Source organism: Acartia tonsa, chromosome 6, assembly GCF_053477335.1.
Source record: "Acartia tonsa isolate MP-2025a chromosome 6, ASM5347733v1, whole genome shotgun sequence".
NCBI classification, from domain to species: Eukaryota; Metazoa; Arthropoda; class Copepoda; order Calanoida; family Acartiidae; genus Acartia; species Acartia tonsa.
Window position 1 is genome coordinate 24,845,490 of NC_137265.1, and position 18,906 is coordinate 24,864,395.

General features: G+C 31.0%; 1 protein-coding gene across 2 annotated transcripts in view; it reads right to left on the reverse strand.

The window, feature by feature from the left end:
• The window catches only part of LOC145322204 (atrial natriuretic peptide receptor 2-like), a 76,538-nt gene that overhangs the window by 41,404 nt on the left and 16,228 nt on the right, over window positions 1–18,906 (reverse strand). For both annotated transcript variants that reach the window (XM_080164050.1, XM_080164048.1), the window contains exons 8-17: window positions 11,151–11,235; window positions 10,720–10,814; window positions 10,056–10,159; window positions 8,434–8,515; window positions 6,781–6,871; window positions 6,114–6,203; window positions 5,348–5,477; window positions 4,990–5,049; window positions 2,238–2,282; window positions 725–834 (exon numbers count right to left, since the gene is read on the reverse strand). In XM_080164050.1, coding sequence (XP_080020176.1) covers window positions 725–834; window positions 2,238–2,282; window positions 4,990–5,049; window positions 5,348–5,477; window positions 6,114–6,203; window positions 6,781–6,871; window positions 8,434–8,515; window positions 10,056–10,159; window positions 10,720–10,814; window positions 11,151–11,235 — 892 coding nt within the window. The remainder of the gene's footprint in view (window positions 1–724; window positions 835–2,237; window positions 2,283–4,989; window positions 5,050–5,347; window positions 5,478–6,113; window positions 6,204–6,780; window positions 6,872–8,433; window positions 8,516–10,055; window positions 10,160–10,719; window positions 10,815–11,150; window positions 11,236–18,906) is intronic.

The window sequence follows — 18,906 nt, forward strand, 5'->3', positions numbered from 1 at the left end:
ATACATATACAATAATCAGTTTGGGCAATAATGATCCCCCATCCCTGGAAAGGGTGGGGGAATTAACAATACAGCTTAACCATAATAAGGCTGTCAAAATCTATCATTAATTTTAGGCATAGGGAGGGGGTCGGCTGACCCCTTCCCCAGTACTTGGGGGAGGGCCCTCGGCCCTTCTCCGAACCAAGGTCAGGGTTGCCATAGAACATGGCTCACGGCTGCCGAATACCACATTTACACAAATACTAAATGCTAAATTTTACTTTTTACTTTAAATTCTTACTCACAAATGCCATTTTTGTAGGTAAATCTAGGCGTTTCTAGATAATTGTACAATCAAATAATGCTTTAGGTTTAAAGAAGAAGTTTTATAAAAAAGCAGATATGACAATAGCATCTAAGGGGGAGAGGGGCAGAAAAACTTAAACCTAAACCATCACTGGACCTTTGTCAATATTTCATAAGATAAAAAATTCAAATGGTTCGGTGGTTGGCGAGAACATAACAGCAATACATGAAAACCCTATTACTTTATATAAGGACCAGCGGCTGAGCACCTAGCATCTCGGGACTCTGTTTCCTAGGGGAATGAAAAATATTCTACAACCATCATGGGACCCATGTGATCCATTCCTGAAAGGGAGCTCAGTCAGTTCTGTAGTTAACGAAATCTTAAGCATCACACAAAACCCTAATTACTTAATATAATAAGATAAGATAATACCTTTTGCTCACAGATGCCATCCATACCGCAGGGTGGAAAATCTAGGGGGGTGGAGGCATTGTTGGGCCAGGATAGCTCCCGGGATATTTCATAATGCCAACTTCCATTCTCTGATAAATAGTAACGTTAATAATAAAAATCATGAACAACAACAAAAAAGAAGGAGTAAATTTAGATTTAATGGATATAATGTATACATACAACCATATTTCAAAAATAAAAGGTGTATTTGTTAGCTTTGAAACCGTTAAAAAGGTAAAAACATTTAAAGGGTAAATTTTTTATTGCCCAAGATAATATAAATTGAATTTAATAATAACGCAGCTCTACACAGACGGATCATTTAAAAATGATTAACCTTTCCAATAATTTGAAAATATATAGTTTTATATTGTGTTTTTAGATGTAAACACTCCATTTATCGGTGTTTTCCCTTAAAGTGCCTGGGGTGAATTCTTCCCTCTTTCCTTATTTTTAAATAAATTGAAAACTTTTCATTAATCCATGCAGTGGGCCCTAACCTTTCAGAGGGGCTATCATGTATCTAATATAACCTAACCTAACCCTACCAAAGATGAAACACAAACCCACGAAATCCATCTCTACCCCTTTATTTTCAATTTATTAAAAATCCTAGTGGGTGGGGTTCAGTGCTCGCTAGGTACTTTGAGGAAAACCATCCATTAATATATCGAACACTGTACCACTAGTAACAATCAGGAAGGAAGGGGACAATGGGCTGTTTATTATACTAGTCCCCAAAGTTTTGAATAACGTTTCTTATTCATTAGCTTAACAATTTTGGGGACTTTTGATGAATTTGATTGGTTGATTCATTAAGTTGAGTGTCCAGACGTTTCAACCAATAATTGTAATCTACAGAAGAGGGAATTTTTAGTATAATCACTGGGTATGTGCATCAATTTATCGGCTATTGGCTTATCCCTTTAGATCCCTGAGTAACAATAGAGAAAGAAACATGAAGAAGAGAAAAACATAATGGACGGGTTTTAGGGTTCTTTCCATGACAAGTAAGTTGACTTGAGTTTTGGACGTATTGACCCATCCATTAAGCATTGTATAAAACTGACCCATTGATTAATAAACATTTTAAAATCCTATAATATATGTCTTCTATTATGACGCGGTCTAGGCCGAGTTTATAATTATGTAAGCATCCCCCTAAAACTAGAGGACAAACTACGTCAAATACCACAAAGAAAAGGTTTTGCTACAAGGGATCTAAAGGGCCAAGACAATGATAGATAAATTAATGTTTATCTCCAATGGTGATACAAAAAATTACCACTTCTTAGATTACAATTAGTGGTTGAAACACTCAACTTAATGAACCAATCAATAAAATTTTAGTATAAGTCCCCAAAGTCGTTAAGCCAACAAATAGGAAAAAATTATTACAAAACTTTATGGACTAGTGTAATAAACACAGATCATTGTCCCCTTCCTTTCTGTGTGATTCAACATAAAACATGGTTTTAGAAACAAGCCTTACCTTTCATAAAGTATATCCTCACAGGTGTATAGTTCCCATTAGAATCTAACAATTAACACACACTCTATTATCTATATAATTATTATTATCATAGCTACTCAATAACTAGAAGTATAAACAAGAGTATAGTTCCTATTGGAATCTAACAATTAACAAACACTCTATTATCTATATAATTATTATTATCATAGCTACTCAATAACTAGAAGTATAAACAAGAGAATAGTTCCTATTAGAATCTAACAATTAACAAACACTCTATTATCTATATAATTATTATTATCATAGCTACTCTATAACTAGAAGTATAAACAAGAGTATAGTTCCTATTAGAATCTAACAATTAACACACACTCTATTATCTATATTATTATTAACATAGCTACACTATAACTAGAAGTATAAACAAGAGTATAGTTCCTATTGGAATCTAACAATTAACAAACACTCTATTATCTATATAATTATTATTAGCATAGCTACTCTATAACTAGAAGTATATACAAGAGAACAGTTCCTATTAGAATCTAACAATTAACAAACACTCTATTATCTATATAATTATTATTATCATAGCTACTCAATAACTAGAAGTATAAACAAGAGAATAGTTCCTATTAGAATCTAACAATTAACAAACACTTTATTATCTATATAATTATTATTAGCATAGCTACTCTATAACTAGAAGTATATACAAGAGAACAGTTTCTATTAGAATCTAACAATTAACAAACACTCTATTATCTATATAATTAGTATTATCATAGCTACCCTATAACTAGAAGTATATACCAGAGTATAGTTCCTATTAGAATCTAACAATTAACACACACTCTATTATATATATGATTATTATCATAGCTACTCAATAACTAGAAGTATAAACAAGAGTATAGTTCCTATTAGAATCTAACAATTAACACACACTCTATTATCTATATTATTATTAACATAGCTACACTATAACTAGAAGTATATACAAGAGTATAGTTCCCATTAGAATCTAACAATTAACACACACTCTATTATCTATATAATTATTATTAGCATAGCTACACTATAACTAGAAGTATATACAAGAGTATAGTTCCCATTAGAATCTAACAATTAACACACACTCTATTATCTATATTATTATTATCATTATCATAGCTACTCTATAACTAGAAGTATATACAAGAGTATAGTTCCCATTAGAATCTAACAATTAACACACACTCTATTATCTATATAATTATTATTATCATAGCTACTCTATAACTGGAAGCATATACAAGAGTATCGTTCCTATTAGAATCTAACAATTAACACACACTCTATTATCTATATAATTATTATTATCATAGCTACTCTATAACTAGAAGTATAAACAATAACTTTGATAATTAGTCCAATAAATTAAATAACATAGACCTATAAAAAGATTCATTGTAAAGAAGAACCATATCGGTCCAGCGGTTAAAGAAATATAATGGCACACACAGACACACAGTTAGACATTGTGGTTCTTTTCTATAATGATTTTAATTTTTTAATATATTTTTTGATGATTAGATTTAAATTTTATCGTAATATATTCAATTTGTTAAAACATAATTTGAATTAATACAGAAAACTTGAATTATGAAAGGTAATTGATTTTTAGATGAATGATTAATAGGAATCAAAAAAATGTTCTAAAACATGATTATCAAATAAATTATCAAAGAACGGTAAATCTTTTTTGGGGTAGTTAAAAAAGAAGACTCTTCAGTCTAAATCTTATTAATTTGACTTACAAAAACTTGTAAAACTATAAAGGAAGAAAATATTTTTTGAAATATGGTTCATATATAAGAAACGTTTATAGAGCATAAACCGTCTTCAAATAGCAATTAAGTAAATAAGTAAAATATCTTATAACGTCAATTGCTCAGATTAACCCCCACCCCTATGTTTAAAAAAACGCATTGTGCATTATCTAGATCATACAATTAAGTCAAATTAAAACAGTCATAATGTATGTCGACTATTCACTTTTGAAAGTTTGGGTGTTTCATTAAATATATAATAGATCTACCAAAAATACGTGTATAATGATTAATTAGGTTTTTATTAATGTTTATTTTAGATTGCAATAACAGAGAAAAATAAAAAAAAGTCTTCTAATATAAAATGAATGCCTACGTTATAATGAAAGAAAGATAAAAAGAACTTTCATACAATTTCTGTTAAAACTTTTTAAAAAAGAATGATATTCAATATACATGTAAATGGATCTTAAACATACTGTTTAAAAAATAACTAATCCATAAAAGCAAAGCTCTGAAACAGTATAGGCCAAATGAACATTAACACTTGTAGAGTGTAAGAACTGAATTGGCAAAATAAAATTGTATTAGTCTAAACAAAATTGTAATATATATTTTTAGCAAAACTGTAATAATTAGGTTGCTATTTTAGGACATACTTACATTTTTTTAATTGATTATAAAAATGCTTCGCTTGTAACATTGTACTTTGTTGTCCTAGAAATCAGTATTCTAAAAATCAGATTAATAGGATAATTATATCACATAAAAATTGTAGTCAAAAAGTTAAAAATCAACATGTTTTAAACTTAAAACATTCTAGCAACAATTGCTACTACACTACGCTTTCTAAATCGTACCAAACTACTGCAGAAATCACCATGCTAAGTTTGAAATTGACAATTATAACATGTCAATAAGAACTATAAAAAAATATAAGATAATGAGTGTGTTTTTGCCTAGCTGAAGAATAGCATGTTCCAAGCCACGGTCTGCGTTTCCATCCATTATTACTGGACCTAATCAGAATTTAATTGTTATACGTAGACTGGTAGCAACTTTATAAACTTAAAAAAACCTCTAAATATAGCTTGTATATCAATAAATTTCTGAGCTTAACTAATATAAACTAAAAATTCCATTTGTTTCCCTCATATTTCATCTGGACATTTTTTTTAGTGGAAAAGGAATTTGGTTGCTTATTTTAGTTTAGGTTGTTTAAATAAATACTAGAATAGCCCGCATGGTTTATACACACCGCAGGGAATATACATTAGGTCTTCTTCTTCAAAACTTGTTGTTAATTCTGGCAACTACCTGATATTCCCTGGATAGTTTTGTTCATCACTGAATGGAAAATCTGTCGGCTAAAGTTCATATGGTCATTACTGCTGTGGATGGCTGGATAGTACCCATTATAGCCAGTCTCAATGGTTTCATTCAGTGCCTGAAAATATAATTTATGATTATCTTCTCGTGCTATAGTAATTTGGTTTACAATCATTACTGCTGTGGAAAGACGAATAATAACCTATCTTCCTAAAATGTGTAATTATATCCTCGTTCTATTGTAATTTAGCTGAGGACAGACTGTGAAATCATTACTGTTATGGATGGCCGAACAATAGTTGCAGGCAGACTAACCAATCAAGGGAACAATGTTTTTTTTTCGATGGGTAAAAATTAAAAATTAAGTTTTATATTTTTTGGATTTTATTACAAGAACGTCCAAACATATTTTTTTTACACCAGCCTCTTATTAGATATTGTAATCCTATTAACTTATTTTACTCTTGATTTATAGGACGATAAGGTAAACTGTTATTAATTGTTGTATTTTTGTCTAGTCTTCAAAAATTAATTCATTTATTAAATATTAATAGCGCAGTAAGTTTATATTTGCTGAAGTTCTTTTATGGAAATTGGAACCTTTTTAAAGTACCTATAAAACAATTACGTCATACTGGCCTAACATTTGTCAAATATTTAGTCTGTGTATTGACTTATCATTGGTCATTTGTATTGTATGACGTAATTTTTTAATGGGCACAATAAAGGGCTTCGCTTTGAAAATTAATATTACCGTGGCATAAAGAAGAGCAGCATCATGGAAGTCTGCAGGATAAGAATTTTCAACCTCGAGAACAAACTCGTGTTTTGGTCCATACAGTCTCTAAAAACAGATATAGAATCAGGGAGGGAGGGGACGTTAGGCTGTTTATTACACTATTCCCCAAAGTTTTATAATAACGTTGTCTCATTAAAAACTTTGGGGACTTTTCTTGAATTTTAATTGGTTAATTCATTAGGTTGAGTGTCCATACGTTTCAACCATTACTGAAATATACAGAAAGGGTAATTTTGTGTATCATCACTGGGGATTTACATCAATTTATCGACCAATTGCAGACATTTTCCCTTTAGTTCCCTGCGAAGAATTAATTTGATTGTACATATATTTAGGATAATTTAATTCCATAACAGAATACAATTTCTTAGGAATGGTTTTACAAGTAATTGGCATTAATAAAAAGTCTTCAAGATTACAATCCTATGTTAAAATTTAAACAACAAAAGTCAACATAACATAAAGAAATAATTTAATAGTTTAATAAAAGATATCATTTTATTTTGATATAGGTTTAACAGAAAAACTTCTTGAAAATATAAATACATACAAAATCGATACTATTGTGTGAATACAAAGCTTTTACATACCATTTTAAAATTTAGATATTATCAAACCTTACCTTTGAAATTGATTTAACATCTTTAATAAATCTGTTCCAATGTTGTGATCTTTTCTGCACAGAAGTAATTGTCAGCAACCAAGAAAATGCCCTTAATGAAAAGAAATGGTAAAGAACTAAGAACGCTCCATGTACCTGATTCATCTTGTTCTAGCTATAGATGCCGATGGTCATGCAATTGACAAAAGGTTACTTTATCTTAAGGTTGAATTTGGGTTTCAAAAGTAAGAAAATTCAAGAATTATACACTTTTTTCACAATTCCAAAACCCCAAAGCTCTTTATAATACCTATAAAAAATATGTCTTACTGGCCTACCATTGGTCAATTAAAATGTATACTGGCCTGCCATTAGTAATTCAGTCTGTTTATTGGCTTATCATTGTATGGAATTATAATTGTTTAAAGAGCTTCCAAAACCTTATCTCACTTCCCGACATTTAAATGTTTGCTTTTGCGTGTGGTTTACCATTTCAGATAGCTTCGCTTCTGTTGGACGTTATCTTCCCCATGTTTTATCATAATGTTATTACAACATACACAATAATGAATACTTTCTAGCATATATGTCTTATTCCAGTATGGCTTCAAAACCAATTAATATCCGCTAGATTAGTACTGGTTCTCAGCCATACTAAAAATTTATGTAAAGCATCGTATTACAGACTTTGGCCCCTCGGGCCTAAAAAAAAGTTATTAATCTTCTAATTTTCATTTTGATATCCGCGGAAAGGTGTCTATGATACGATGCGATAAATAACTATTCTCTATTTCTCTTATATTCTTAGATTGTGCGTTCTAATAATATTGATGTAAGAAGTGATATTGAGTTTTATACGATTTGCGGTAAATTCCCTTCAATCGAGAGCGGATCATAAAATGTCCTAAACATATTTTATGTTTATTTAAAGAACGTTCGGTAAGTTTATTAAAGAAGTTATGAAACAAACTGCTGCCTAAATACCTCACACCTCACAGAGTTATGCTGCCTACGGGGGCTTGAATACTTATACTTTTTGATTCAAAAGAAAAAGTGGGAAGGGGTTGGTTGGTAAATCATCCGTTAAACAAAATTAAACCCCTTTCTTCCCTCCAATAAAAACAATCTACAAAAGGTAGAAAATCACAAATTAAAATTGTTGCATGGATTAATTTATCGCCCATCGGAGCTGATTTCAATATCGACATAAAGATTTCAATTTATTATTACTACAAGAGATATATATACATGCAATCTGCAGCGTTTCAAATGTCACTTTTAATAACTGTACTTCAGATTCCCCTATTTAATAAGCAGCATAGCTACTATATAATGTTTAGTTTTTTTAAATTAGTTCTTAAATGTTTTACGAAAGTCAAACTGTCTATAATTAATATTATTACGTCAATCCGACTAATTTTACTGATATGTTTTCTTTTTCTTTTTTGGATTGAAGAGGTGGGGGGGGGGGGGGGGGTAACTCCATATTTTAGGTTTAAAATTACAAAAATGTATTAACTAAGGGCTATGGGGGGTTTCAAAACTTCGTAGGTAACATTTTTAGGGGGTTTAGGATAAAATCCAATAAATTTTTCAAATAATTTTGTTGGTTAAATCACCCTTTTACCTTTACCCACTTGGACGTTTCTGCGATAAATATATTTGAAAACTTACTTTTTTGCCCTCTCATTTTCCTCTGTTGTAGAATTATCTGAAATCCATGGTTGATATTTTGTTGGATATCCACTAAACATGTCTAAAAAATAAATTCCATAGGTTTTTTTTTAAGAATTGCAATAAGGTTCAGTTCCATGTTTATAATACCTAGGAGAAAGGGCAAATTGGACTATAAATTTTAGTGGTACCTAAATTATTTAACTGCATTTTCTAATTCGTTGGCTTTAGACCTTGGGTACGTGTATAAAAATGTAATTCGTTGGCCCTGAAACTTTTCAACTAATAATATTGAATTTACAGGAGGTAGTAATTTACTTTCCTATCATTGGGGATGTATAACAATTTATAGTCCATTGCCCTTTACCTTAGGATCCTTGATCGCACCAAAGTTAAATACAGGCGAACAACTTTAATTTGTACGTGTAAAAGAAATTTATATTTGGTCAAAACTACAGACAAATGTCCTGCAAACAAAGGTCTTTTAGGGTTCCAGGACAAACGCAGGAGTCCCAAACGTCGGAGTGGACAAACGGAGGAGTGTTAAAATATTAATTTAATTAGGTATTTCTATACATGTTAGGTTAGGTTAAGATATGAATATACAAATAAGGCCTCCGCAGGGGTTAGGCATTTAAAAAACCTTCAAAAATGGTTTAAAATAGGTTAGGTTAGGTTAAGTATCCACTCCTGCGTTTTTCCACTCCGACGTTTGGGACTTCTGCGTTTGTCGTAGGACCGTCTTTTAGCCTAATGAGCAGGATATTCTTTTTTAGAAGATTCTATAATATTCCATCTTTAAATTAAGTTAAATTGTCTGTCTAATGTGGCCTGCCCTCTCATATATTTCCCTTTTTTGTCTTTTTTTCTTCTTACTTTTATAATTAATTCTATATATAAACTTATTCTGAATTATAGAACATTCATTATTCAATGTTTGGGAAAATTTCTCTTTAAACATAATTTTCAAATTCATTGTTTTATTTCTTTTAAAACTAAATAAAGGTTATGTAAAGGCTTTCGTACTTTAACGTCTATAGTTTTCTTTCTTTAAAACTTTATTTTATACAATGCTCAAAGTTTTAAAGAATAGTGTTAAACAACTATTGATTTACAGTATCCTATTATATAAAGTCGTATATTTTTTTAAACTGTACTTAACTGATTAAACTTTCTTTCTTACGAAAGCTTCACTTTTTTCATAAGATGATTTTAGACTATTTTTCATATATTAGCCTTGGAAGGTTTTGGGCTATTTTTCTGCCTTACCCTATATACAATTTTTCCCCTAGAACCTAGATTATTAAATGATTTAAGTTAAAATAAACCTTTTAAAGTATGTGTCAAAACTATATTTTAAGATTTATTCCAATATGGCTTTAAAACCCACTGGATTAGAACCAGTGGGTTTTGAAGCTATACTGAAAAATCATATATAGCACCGCTTTTTCCATTGATATGAAATTAAGAAAATAAACTAAGTATCAGATTGTTATCCTATAATTCATCATTTCAATATCCACGGAAAGCTGTCTAAAATTAGATGTGATAATTAACTATTATCGCCTTAACAAAATTTTATTCTTTTATTTGTATTATTTTCGGACTAATATTAAAATTACCTAAATTTAAGAATACATATTGACCAGTATTTAAAACTCCAATTTCCTCTGCTCCAAGCATTATGTCTCTCACTGAATCTTTACTTGCACATATGACACTAATACTAAATTATGAATATATTAGATTATATCTCTCACTGAATCTTTACTTGCACATATGACACTAATACTAAATTATGAATATATTAGATTATATCTCTCACTGAATCTTTACTTGCACATATGACACTAATACTAAATTATGAATATATTAGATTATATCTCTCACTGAATCTTTACTTGCACATATGACACTAATGCTAAAAGTATATCATAGAATTAATTAAGGCAAAGTTTTTCTATAATAAGGGTCAGTTCCTCTGTCTACAATGGATGGTTTTTATAGTTGATTTAGAAATGTTAAAATTGTCTTATTTCAAAATTGGCATGGTGATTCCTGTAGCAGTAAGGTTAGATATACAAAGCGTAGCAACTCTTAATCATTGCCACGATCTCTGTACATCCATTTAAGAAATGATGATTTTTAATTTTTTTAAACCAAAATTTTTATGTCATATATTTATTCTATTCATCTCACACTCAAGTTTTAATCTTTTCAGAGCTTCGCTTTTATGGATGTTGTCATGCTGGTTTTCCCCATACAATTGTTATTTCTTGTTTTTACCTGTAGTTAAATTCTGGTAATGTTTCCAGAAGCATCTCTGCAGAACTGTTATATTTTGTATCTGTCATGTCCAATTTAATCTCTTGTATTTTTATCTAAACAAATCAAATGTCATCAAAACTTAAGATATAGATTTTTGACAAGAAACTACATAAGGTTATCCCCTACTTTATTTTTCATGTTTTAAGATACAAATTTTACTTTTCTTGGACCAGAAAACTACCTTTTCAGCCTGATTTTAAGAGAATCCTTACATAAAAATAATTATTTCTCTCTGTGTCTGTACCGAAGGATATGGTAACCGCTGAACTGGTACGGTTCTCCTTTACAGTGTAGCTTTTCATAGTTCTTAGGAATGTTTTTAGGGGTTGGTTACCAAAAAAACCCTCAAAAAACATAGGGGGGGAGGGGGTGGTTAATGTTGACTCTACCTGGCTTTTTTTCATTTGCTCCACAATGGCAGACATAGCGTGAGAACAGGTCAGGTAGCCAGACCATTCAGGTCGGTCAGTTTTCCTTAAATTATTTTCGTAAATTAATTGATCAGCCTCGAATTTTAAATTTAAAATTTTATGAATTTAATAGGTGTCTCAGATAATTGTAATTCAGATCAGATGTATATGTTAGCTCATAAGAAAGTTAAGATGAACTACATACTTTATAAGGGAAACTAGTTGCGAAGGACAAGAGAGGTCTGTCAAAAAGCTTCGAACCACCCTAAGCTATTTAATAAGCTTCCCTAAAAAGTTCAGCTAATACAGACCAGCAATTTCAAAGAACTTTAGCTTCAGACAAACAAAAAAGAACCTTACTACTTAATATAATAAGATACATTTCCAAATTAGTATATCGATTTTTTTAATTTCAAAAAGTCTGTTTAAAATTTTTTGATTTTCTGATTTGTAAAAAATCTGAAAGACTTTAATAAAGATTAAAAATCTGTAGATTTGTTTGTTTATAAATAGAAAGTAATATAAACCATACTAAGAATTTATATTCAGACAAAATTGTTTTCATTTGAGAGTAAATCAAAATAATCAACTCTATGATTGAGTAGTTTTAATGGAGAAAGATGTCTTTTGAGTAACTTTTTCGTTACAGGAATATGATTTTACTTGAAGCAAGAAAAAGATAATGTGTTATTGTTTTTCATTAAAAGGATATTTTACCTTTAACTTTTCTGATAGTTAAAGTAATAAATAAGCTTTTCGAAAACAATTCTATTTTTTTAATATCAGTTTAATTTTTTACTTGCAGCTGGAGGCAAGCATATACAGTCTCTGTATTGAAAAAGGTAAGTGAAAAATAACCTAGAACAATACCAAGGCTTAAATCTAAAAACTGAAATAGCCTAAAACCATCCTAGAACATATGTAAAGTCTCCCTGAAAATAAGCAAAAAAACAGAATACTTATATAATAGGATATAAGGAAATAATCATTTGGCATGCCCCACAACCCCATCACCAAAGAACAAGATCATTTAGATTATAAAATCATTGCCTTGGCCTCCTTTCCCTAATTAAGTGTAAAGTTACGCTAGTGCATGTTATCTTGTTCTTGTTAATAATTTTGGCCTTGATCTTGTGTGTTTACACATTAAACGGTGTGCACTTATTTTTCAGGGATCTAACGGAATAAGACAATGGCCAACAAATTGATGTACATCACCATAGATTATACACAAAATAAATATGTAGATTACAATTAGTGGTTGAATCGTTTGGAAACTCAACTTAATGAACTAACCAATCAAATTTAATAAAAGTCCCTAAAGTTGTCGAGCCGACGAATAAGAAAACGTAATTATTAGACTTTGGGTACTAGTAACTAGTGAAATAAGCAATAAACAGTCCAATGTCCACTCCTTCCCTTGTAATTTCTGCATATGTATCACATTAGCAAATCATCAGAACCGCATACCATATCAAAAGCACAGACTGTTTTTACCCATCTGCGAATATAATATTACAAAAAAATCAATAGTATTATCACACAAAGTACCCTCTTGAGCACTTATGACCCTTCTTCCTTCTTATTTTGAAATAAATTAAAAATAAGGGTAGGGAGTAGTTTTTAATTTTTTTTGTTGCTTTTTTTACTTTAGATTAGGTTATATTCAGCAGAGGGGACGCAGAGCTTGATCTTTAAATCGTTTTTATGGTGCGCTGAATCGGGGCGATTCAGAGGTGAACCGTAGGTGTGATGGTGAGCCACAGCGCACCTATAAAATATTGATTTTTAAAAGATTTTCGGCGCGGTGTTTTTAGATCGCTTGCGCACTCACTAAAATATCGATACGCGCCAGTACAACTTTATTACTTAAAGCCGTGTCAGTAAGGTATTTTATAGGTATAAAATACCGTGTCAGTATGGTATTTTATATAAAACATTAATATATAATTTATTTTAAAAATAACTCTAATAATGTTTTCTCGATAGTTTTGCAATAAAATATTAAAGTAATTAAAAAAAATATCCATTTATTACATATGATTCAACCCGATTTGGACCGGCAATGCCATTCGGTGAGTGACATTGCCGCGCCACTGCCCGCGCCAAATCGCCCATGCAAATTCGATTTAAAGATTGGTATTAAATAATTTGATGGTGCGCTAAATGAATCGCCCCGGTTTAAATCACCTATAAACGATTTAAAGATCAGGCTCTGGTTTAGCCCCCTAAAAATTTTAAACAGTAAGGAGGGGGGGGGGGAGGAGATATTACCAGTGCTGAACTGGCCACTTGTAAGTTATTGTTGAAGCCCTTCTTATTTATTGTTATTGTGCGCTTTTAAAACACCATACGGATGTAATACTATGCGGTAGTGAAAGCATACCACATCAAATATACTGCATTAAGTATACAAAGATAATATGGAAGTTTACTATATATCTTAAGCGTAGTAATAACCATGCATACGTTCATAATCTAGGGGCTTATCATCAAAGTAATCATATAAACTTAGAATCAAACTAGGTTAATCTTATTGTCAAAAGAATCTTCATGTAAAGTTTGTAATTGATTTGATGCTTCTAACATACCTTTTTCGACCTGTTAGCAAACTGACATACACACTAAATGAAGAATAGTGTCGTCTTAAATTATTATTACAGTATATAGGAATTTAGGAAACCGAGAATTTTTCTCAATGAAATGTTCGTTCTGTTAGTGTGTTTAAAGGTATAGATAATACACGTTTTACATACTGCTAAGCATGGAGAAAATAGCAATTGGCGGATTTTTTTTATAAAAAAAATACTAGAATTCTTGCTTTTGCTTATATTTTCCGTGCTGTTAATGTTAATGTTTACTAACTGAAAACCTAGCCTTATCTATGTTTTAATGAAAAGGTTAAGCCGAGTCTAATAAAAGTTAGTTTTCATAAGTTTTTTGCTCATATAATTATCTACAAAATCTTTAATAATTAACTCTATCTTTTAAAGGACCTTTAAAATGTATATTAAGAATAGTTTCGCTTCATTACATTGTGATGAAATATATAAAGTAAACAATGTTTTTTTTCTCGTTTTTTTATTGTACATAAACTTAGGGAGGGAGGGGACATTGGGCTGTTTATTATACTAGGCCCAAAGTTTTATAATGTTTTCTTCTTCGTGGGCTTTGGAGACTTTTATTGAATTTTGATTGGTTAGTTCATAAAGTTGAGTTTACAAACAATTCAACCATTAATTTCAATCCACAGACGGGTTAATTTTGTGTATTTTCGTTATTGATATACATCAATTTATCTGCCATGGCCTTATCACTTCAGATCCCTGACATAAACATATTTATAGATGAATGTGTAAAACGTATACAAAACATCGGGAAAAGTCCCTTTCGTGGCAACGCCCCTTAAGAGGCGAATCGTCGTATTTTTAAGATGGCTTTTTATAGGTTATTTTAGGTTAGGTTATATTGGGTTAGGTGATTGCCCAACAGGGTTAGGCAATTTGCCCCGCAGGGTTAGAGCCCTCCGCAGGGGATAGAAATGGGAGAAAAGCTACTGTAAAAAAATACGAAGAATCGCCCCTTAAGGTGCGTTGCCACGAAAGGGACTATACCAAAACATCTAATAATCCGAATGGCAATGTGAGGTTTTGAAAAAGTCAGAAATATACCTTTTCTCTTCAAATTTGTTTTAGGGCTAACAAAACTGGTAATAATTTTGTGATTTTTATTTTGATACTCATGGAAATTTGTCTCTGATATGATTTTTCAGTATGGCTGAGAACCAGTTCTCATCCAGTAGATATTAATTGGTTTGGAAGCCTAGCCATACTAGGATATAATTTAATCAGGCACTAAAAATGTTGATGGAGTGTTGTTTTCTGTAATTTTAATAGGTTTAAGATACCATTTTTTAAATTATTTTATTTTAGATAGATTTATTTTCGGGGACTGATTTTAGTACACACTAATGAATGTAGAACATACGTGGATATTATGAAAGGGGGGAAATTGGCGTCAAATTTGCTTGCTAACAAAGAACTCATTTATCAGTCAGTTTGTTCATCCAGTAGGATGTAGGAGTTGGGGTAAAGGGATTTAAATGAGGGAATCATCATTTAAGCCAGCAGCAAGTTTCACTTTATTAGAGAACATGAAAATCTGGTGTAAGATCCAAGTAATAATATATCCATTTACACACAACATGATGTATCATTGTTTGTGATGTCATGGTGTATAAAAATTCTACATACAACGTACGCTTTATATTGTTTGTATACTGTAAAAATTAAGAGCACAGCATTTTACGAAATGCCGTGCTGTGATTAGCTGAAATTCGGCGTACCCCGATTTGGCGCACCATTGAAATGATTTAAAGATCTAGCTCAGTATAATATTTAGTGATGATCTAGTGCAGTTCAGGTGAAATGTACCCGGTAACGATTATCTCCAAAAATCTATGAATTTTGAAGTCTGCTAACAACAAAACGGTGGAACTTAAAGATTATACTTGAATAAAATTTTAACCGTTAAAAGAAGGCCTACAAATAATCTGGAATAGCCATTACTCAATAATGCACAGTTATCTCGCACTGTACATTTATGCGCAAAAATTTTTTCTTCCGTGAAGCTTTTAATGTGCATCATATGATCTTGGCTATTCCAGATTATAACTTTTATGAACAAAGTAAGCGAACTTCGGGACATACGAACGTGCAAACACTCTCTAATCATAGAGTAGCTGCGATACTTAAAAATGAAATAAAATGTTACATTATGTGGCATTTTCTACAGTGTAATATCATTATTATTAGCTAACATCAAGTTTACATCCACACCAGGAATCTAAAGGGATAAGACAATGGCCGAGAATTTAATGTACATCCCCAATGATAATACACAAAATTACCCCCTCTGTAGATTATAGTTAGGAGTTGAAACATTTGGACACTAAACTTAATGAACCAGTCAGTCAAAATTCAATAAAAGTCCCTAAAGTTATTAAGCCAACGAATAAAAAAACGATATTATAAAACTTTGGGGACTAGTGTAATAAACAGCCCAATGTCCACTCTTTCCCTGATCCATAACCAGTGTTGTCTCAATGTTTCAATTTCTTTTAAGTTTAGCAGCTACCTCATAAATAGAGTATATATTGCGTATTTCCGTCTGTACAAGACATTGGGCTTGATATTGCTGCGCTAAAACTAGTGACGCTATACCAATACTCTTTTCTCTTTCTTTGGGGAGTGCCAACACTCCCTTAAAAAGAAGCTGGGACGAACTGCCCTCTTCCTTTTTGCAAACCGTTATGGCTTCCAGTATACCCCCTAGCAAATCCCAGTTCACGTTTCGATTCGCACAATGATATCATGCATAATAGATGGGAGCGGTTGGTTATTAATTATGAAGGTTAATCGAAGCAGAAAAAAGTTTGGATCATGGAAAGAAAACGAAGTAGTGGGTTTCCTCGTATTTTCTCAGTAGCTATTCTCCTATTTCTAGCTCCTACGGAAACTCTAACCCTGCGGGGCAATCATTAACATTTACTCAACTTAAAATTACTTATTTAAAAGACACTAAAATACGACGAAAGCAGCTACTTTGTTTTTTTTACCATGATTCAAAAGTTTAGCTACTTGCTATTTGTGAAAATGTGATACTTGTGTGGTAACGAATACACACCATATTACAGAGTATTATCTCTGTGGTAACGAATACACACCATATTACAGAGTAATTATCTCTGTTTACTCTTTTATTTTCCTCACACATACAAAGTGGCTGGTCATATTGGAGCCTGCAGTCTAGATACATTATTTTTGGATAGTTTTAAAGAGCAAGGCTTTTCTTAATTAGAGTCGGTCAATCCGTCAGTCCGGGACAGTTTGCACTTTTCTTTTTTTTATGCATGTTAGAATTGTCCTATCGATTTCAAACCTTGTTTGATGATAAATATAACAATTAGGTACGATTTAGGAAGTGCAACAGCTCTATAATCGTTAACAGAAAGTCCGTACTTCCATTTTTCGCTTTTATTGTTGTTGTCGTCATCCATTTTTAAGCTTCAGTGAGTCAGTAAAGGAGGGAAATATTTCAAAGATACTAAGAATAACATTTTTTTTTTATAGCTCTAGCGTTTATATTTTAAAATACAACCCTAACAATTTTTACTTAGATAATCTTTGAATCGGATTTATTTTTTATATTTTTTTGGCGGAATTAAATAAAAACTTGCCCTTACAAAATAAATATAAGTAGTCCTGTAGTGAGAAACAATTTTTTGTTCTCATTTAGATCTAACATGTAATACCTTTTTGTATATTACCCCTAAAAACCAAAATGACCCAATATGACTAGCTTCTTGACAATAATAAAGTATAATCAAGCCATACTATAGACAGAGTATTAGGCATAAAAAATATACACACAATAACATAATAATACTTATTATTATATAAAAAAGTACTTCATATTGAATGTATAGAAAATATAATTTTTGTAAACTTAAAATAATTGTTATAGGTTATCATATAGTTTTTATTTTAAAAAATCTAAATTGTTAGGAGAAATTTTTAGAATCAGGGTTACAAAATCTTATTTTTGGAATACTGATTTCTATTACAATAAGGTATAATGGTATAAGCGAATTATATTATAACCATGTCCAAAAAATGTAAACATTATTCTGTATTTAAGCAACAAATTCACTTACTATTTTGCCTAGACGTACACACTTATATTCTACTTATTCAGTTCTTACACTCTAAAAGTGTTAATGTTTGTTTGTCCTACTGTTTCCAAGCTTCGCTTTACTTGATCTTGTCATCCTTGTTCTATTAAATTCGATCTAATAAGATATATTAATGTAAATATGCTAAAGTAAAATGAATGCTAGCTGTGAAGCCAAAACAAATTGTTTTAAACTAATGGATTAAGCAAAGGTATAGACACAGTTCAGTAAAAATTATAAGGTGCACTTTATTTAGACTGACTAGCAACATAAATTATATTGTTACTAGAAGTTAAATAGCCTAAAACCATCAGGGTACCTCTGTTAAGCTTCACAAAAATATGAAACTCAATCGGTTCAGTGGTAAGCAAGATCCATAACGAACCAAAAACTGCTTTATTATATAAGATTTTAACATAGCTTTTTTCATAAGCTTACTCATTAGTCCTGCATTTTTTTGCCTAAAATCACTGAATCAATGCTGTATCATATATTATGTTTTTTGATGAAATTTTTGATATTTAGCCAGAACAGATATTTATCAGAAAATATGTTTTGGTTGAAGTATGCTTTTATCAGGTATGCAAAACTAATTAATTCTTGTAAATTAAATAATTTCTAGAAAATTATTATGCATTTAGTTTACTTATGATATTAATATGATGTCTATGTCTGTGTCTGTGTGTACAGAATGATCTCACTAACCGCTGATCCGATTTGGATAAGAACAGTGCAGCTTTACATAGGTCCAGGAAAGGTTTATAACTATTTTGATGAAGGAAACCACCTTCCTCCCAAGAGAAATAGCTTCTAGAAAAAATGACCCCACAACAATCGTTTTGAAAAAATTAACAATTACAATTGAAGTTAGGAGGGTCCAACCTTCCCTTCTCCCCCCTCCCCCCTTAAAACCTAATGTACCCTTAGATGCCTCTAGGGGCGTATTCGCTAGTCTATTTATAAAATAATGAGAGATTTATAGCTAATTAAAGTAAATTTGAA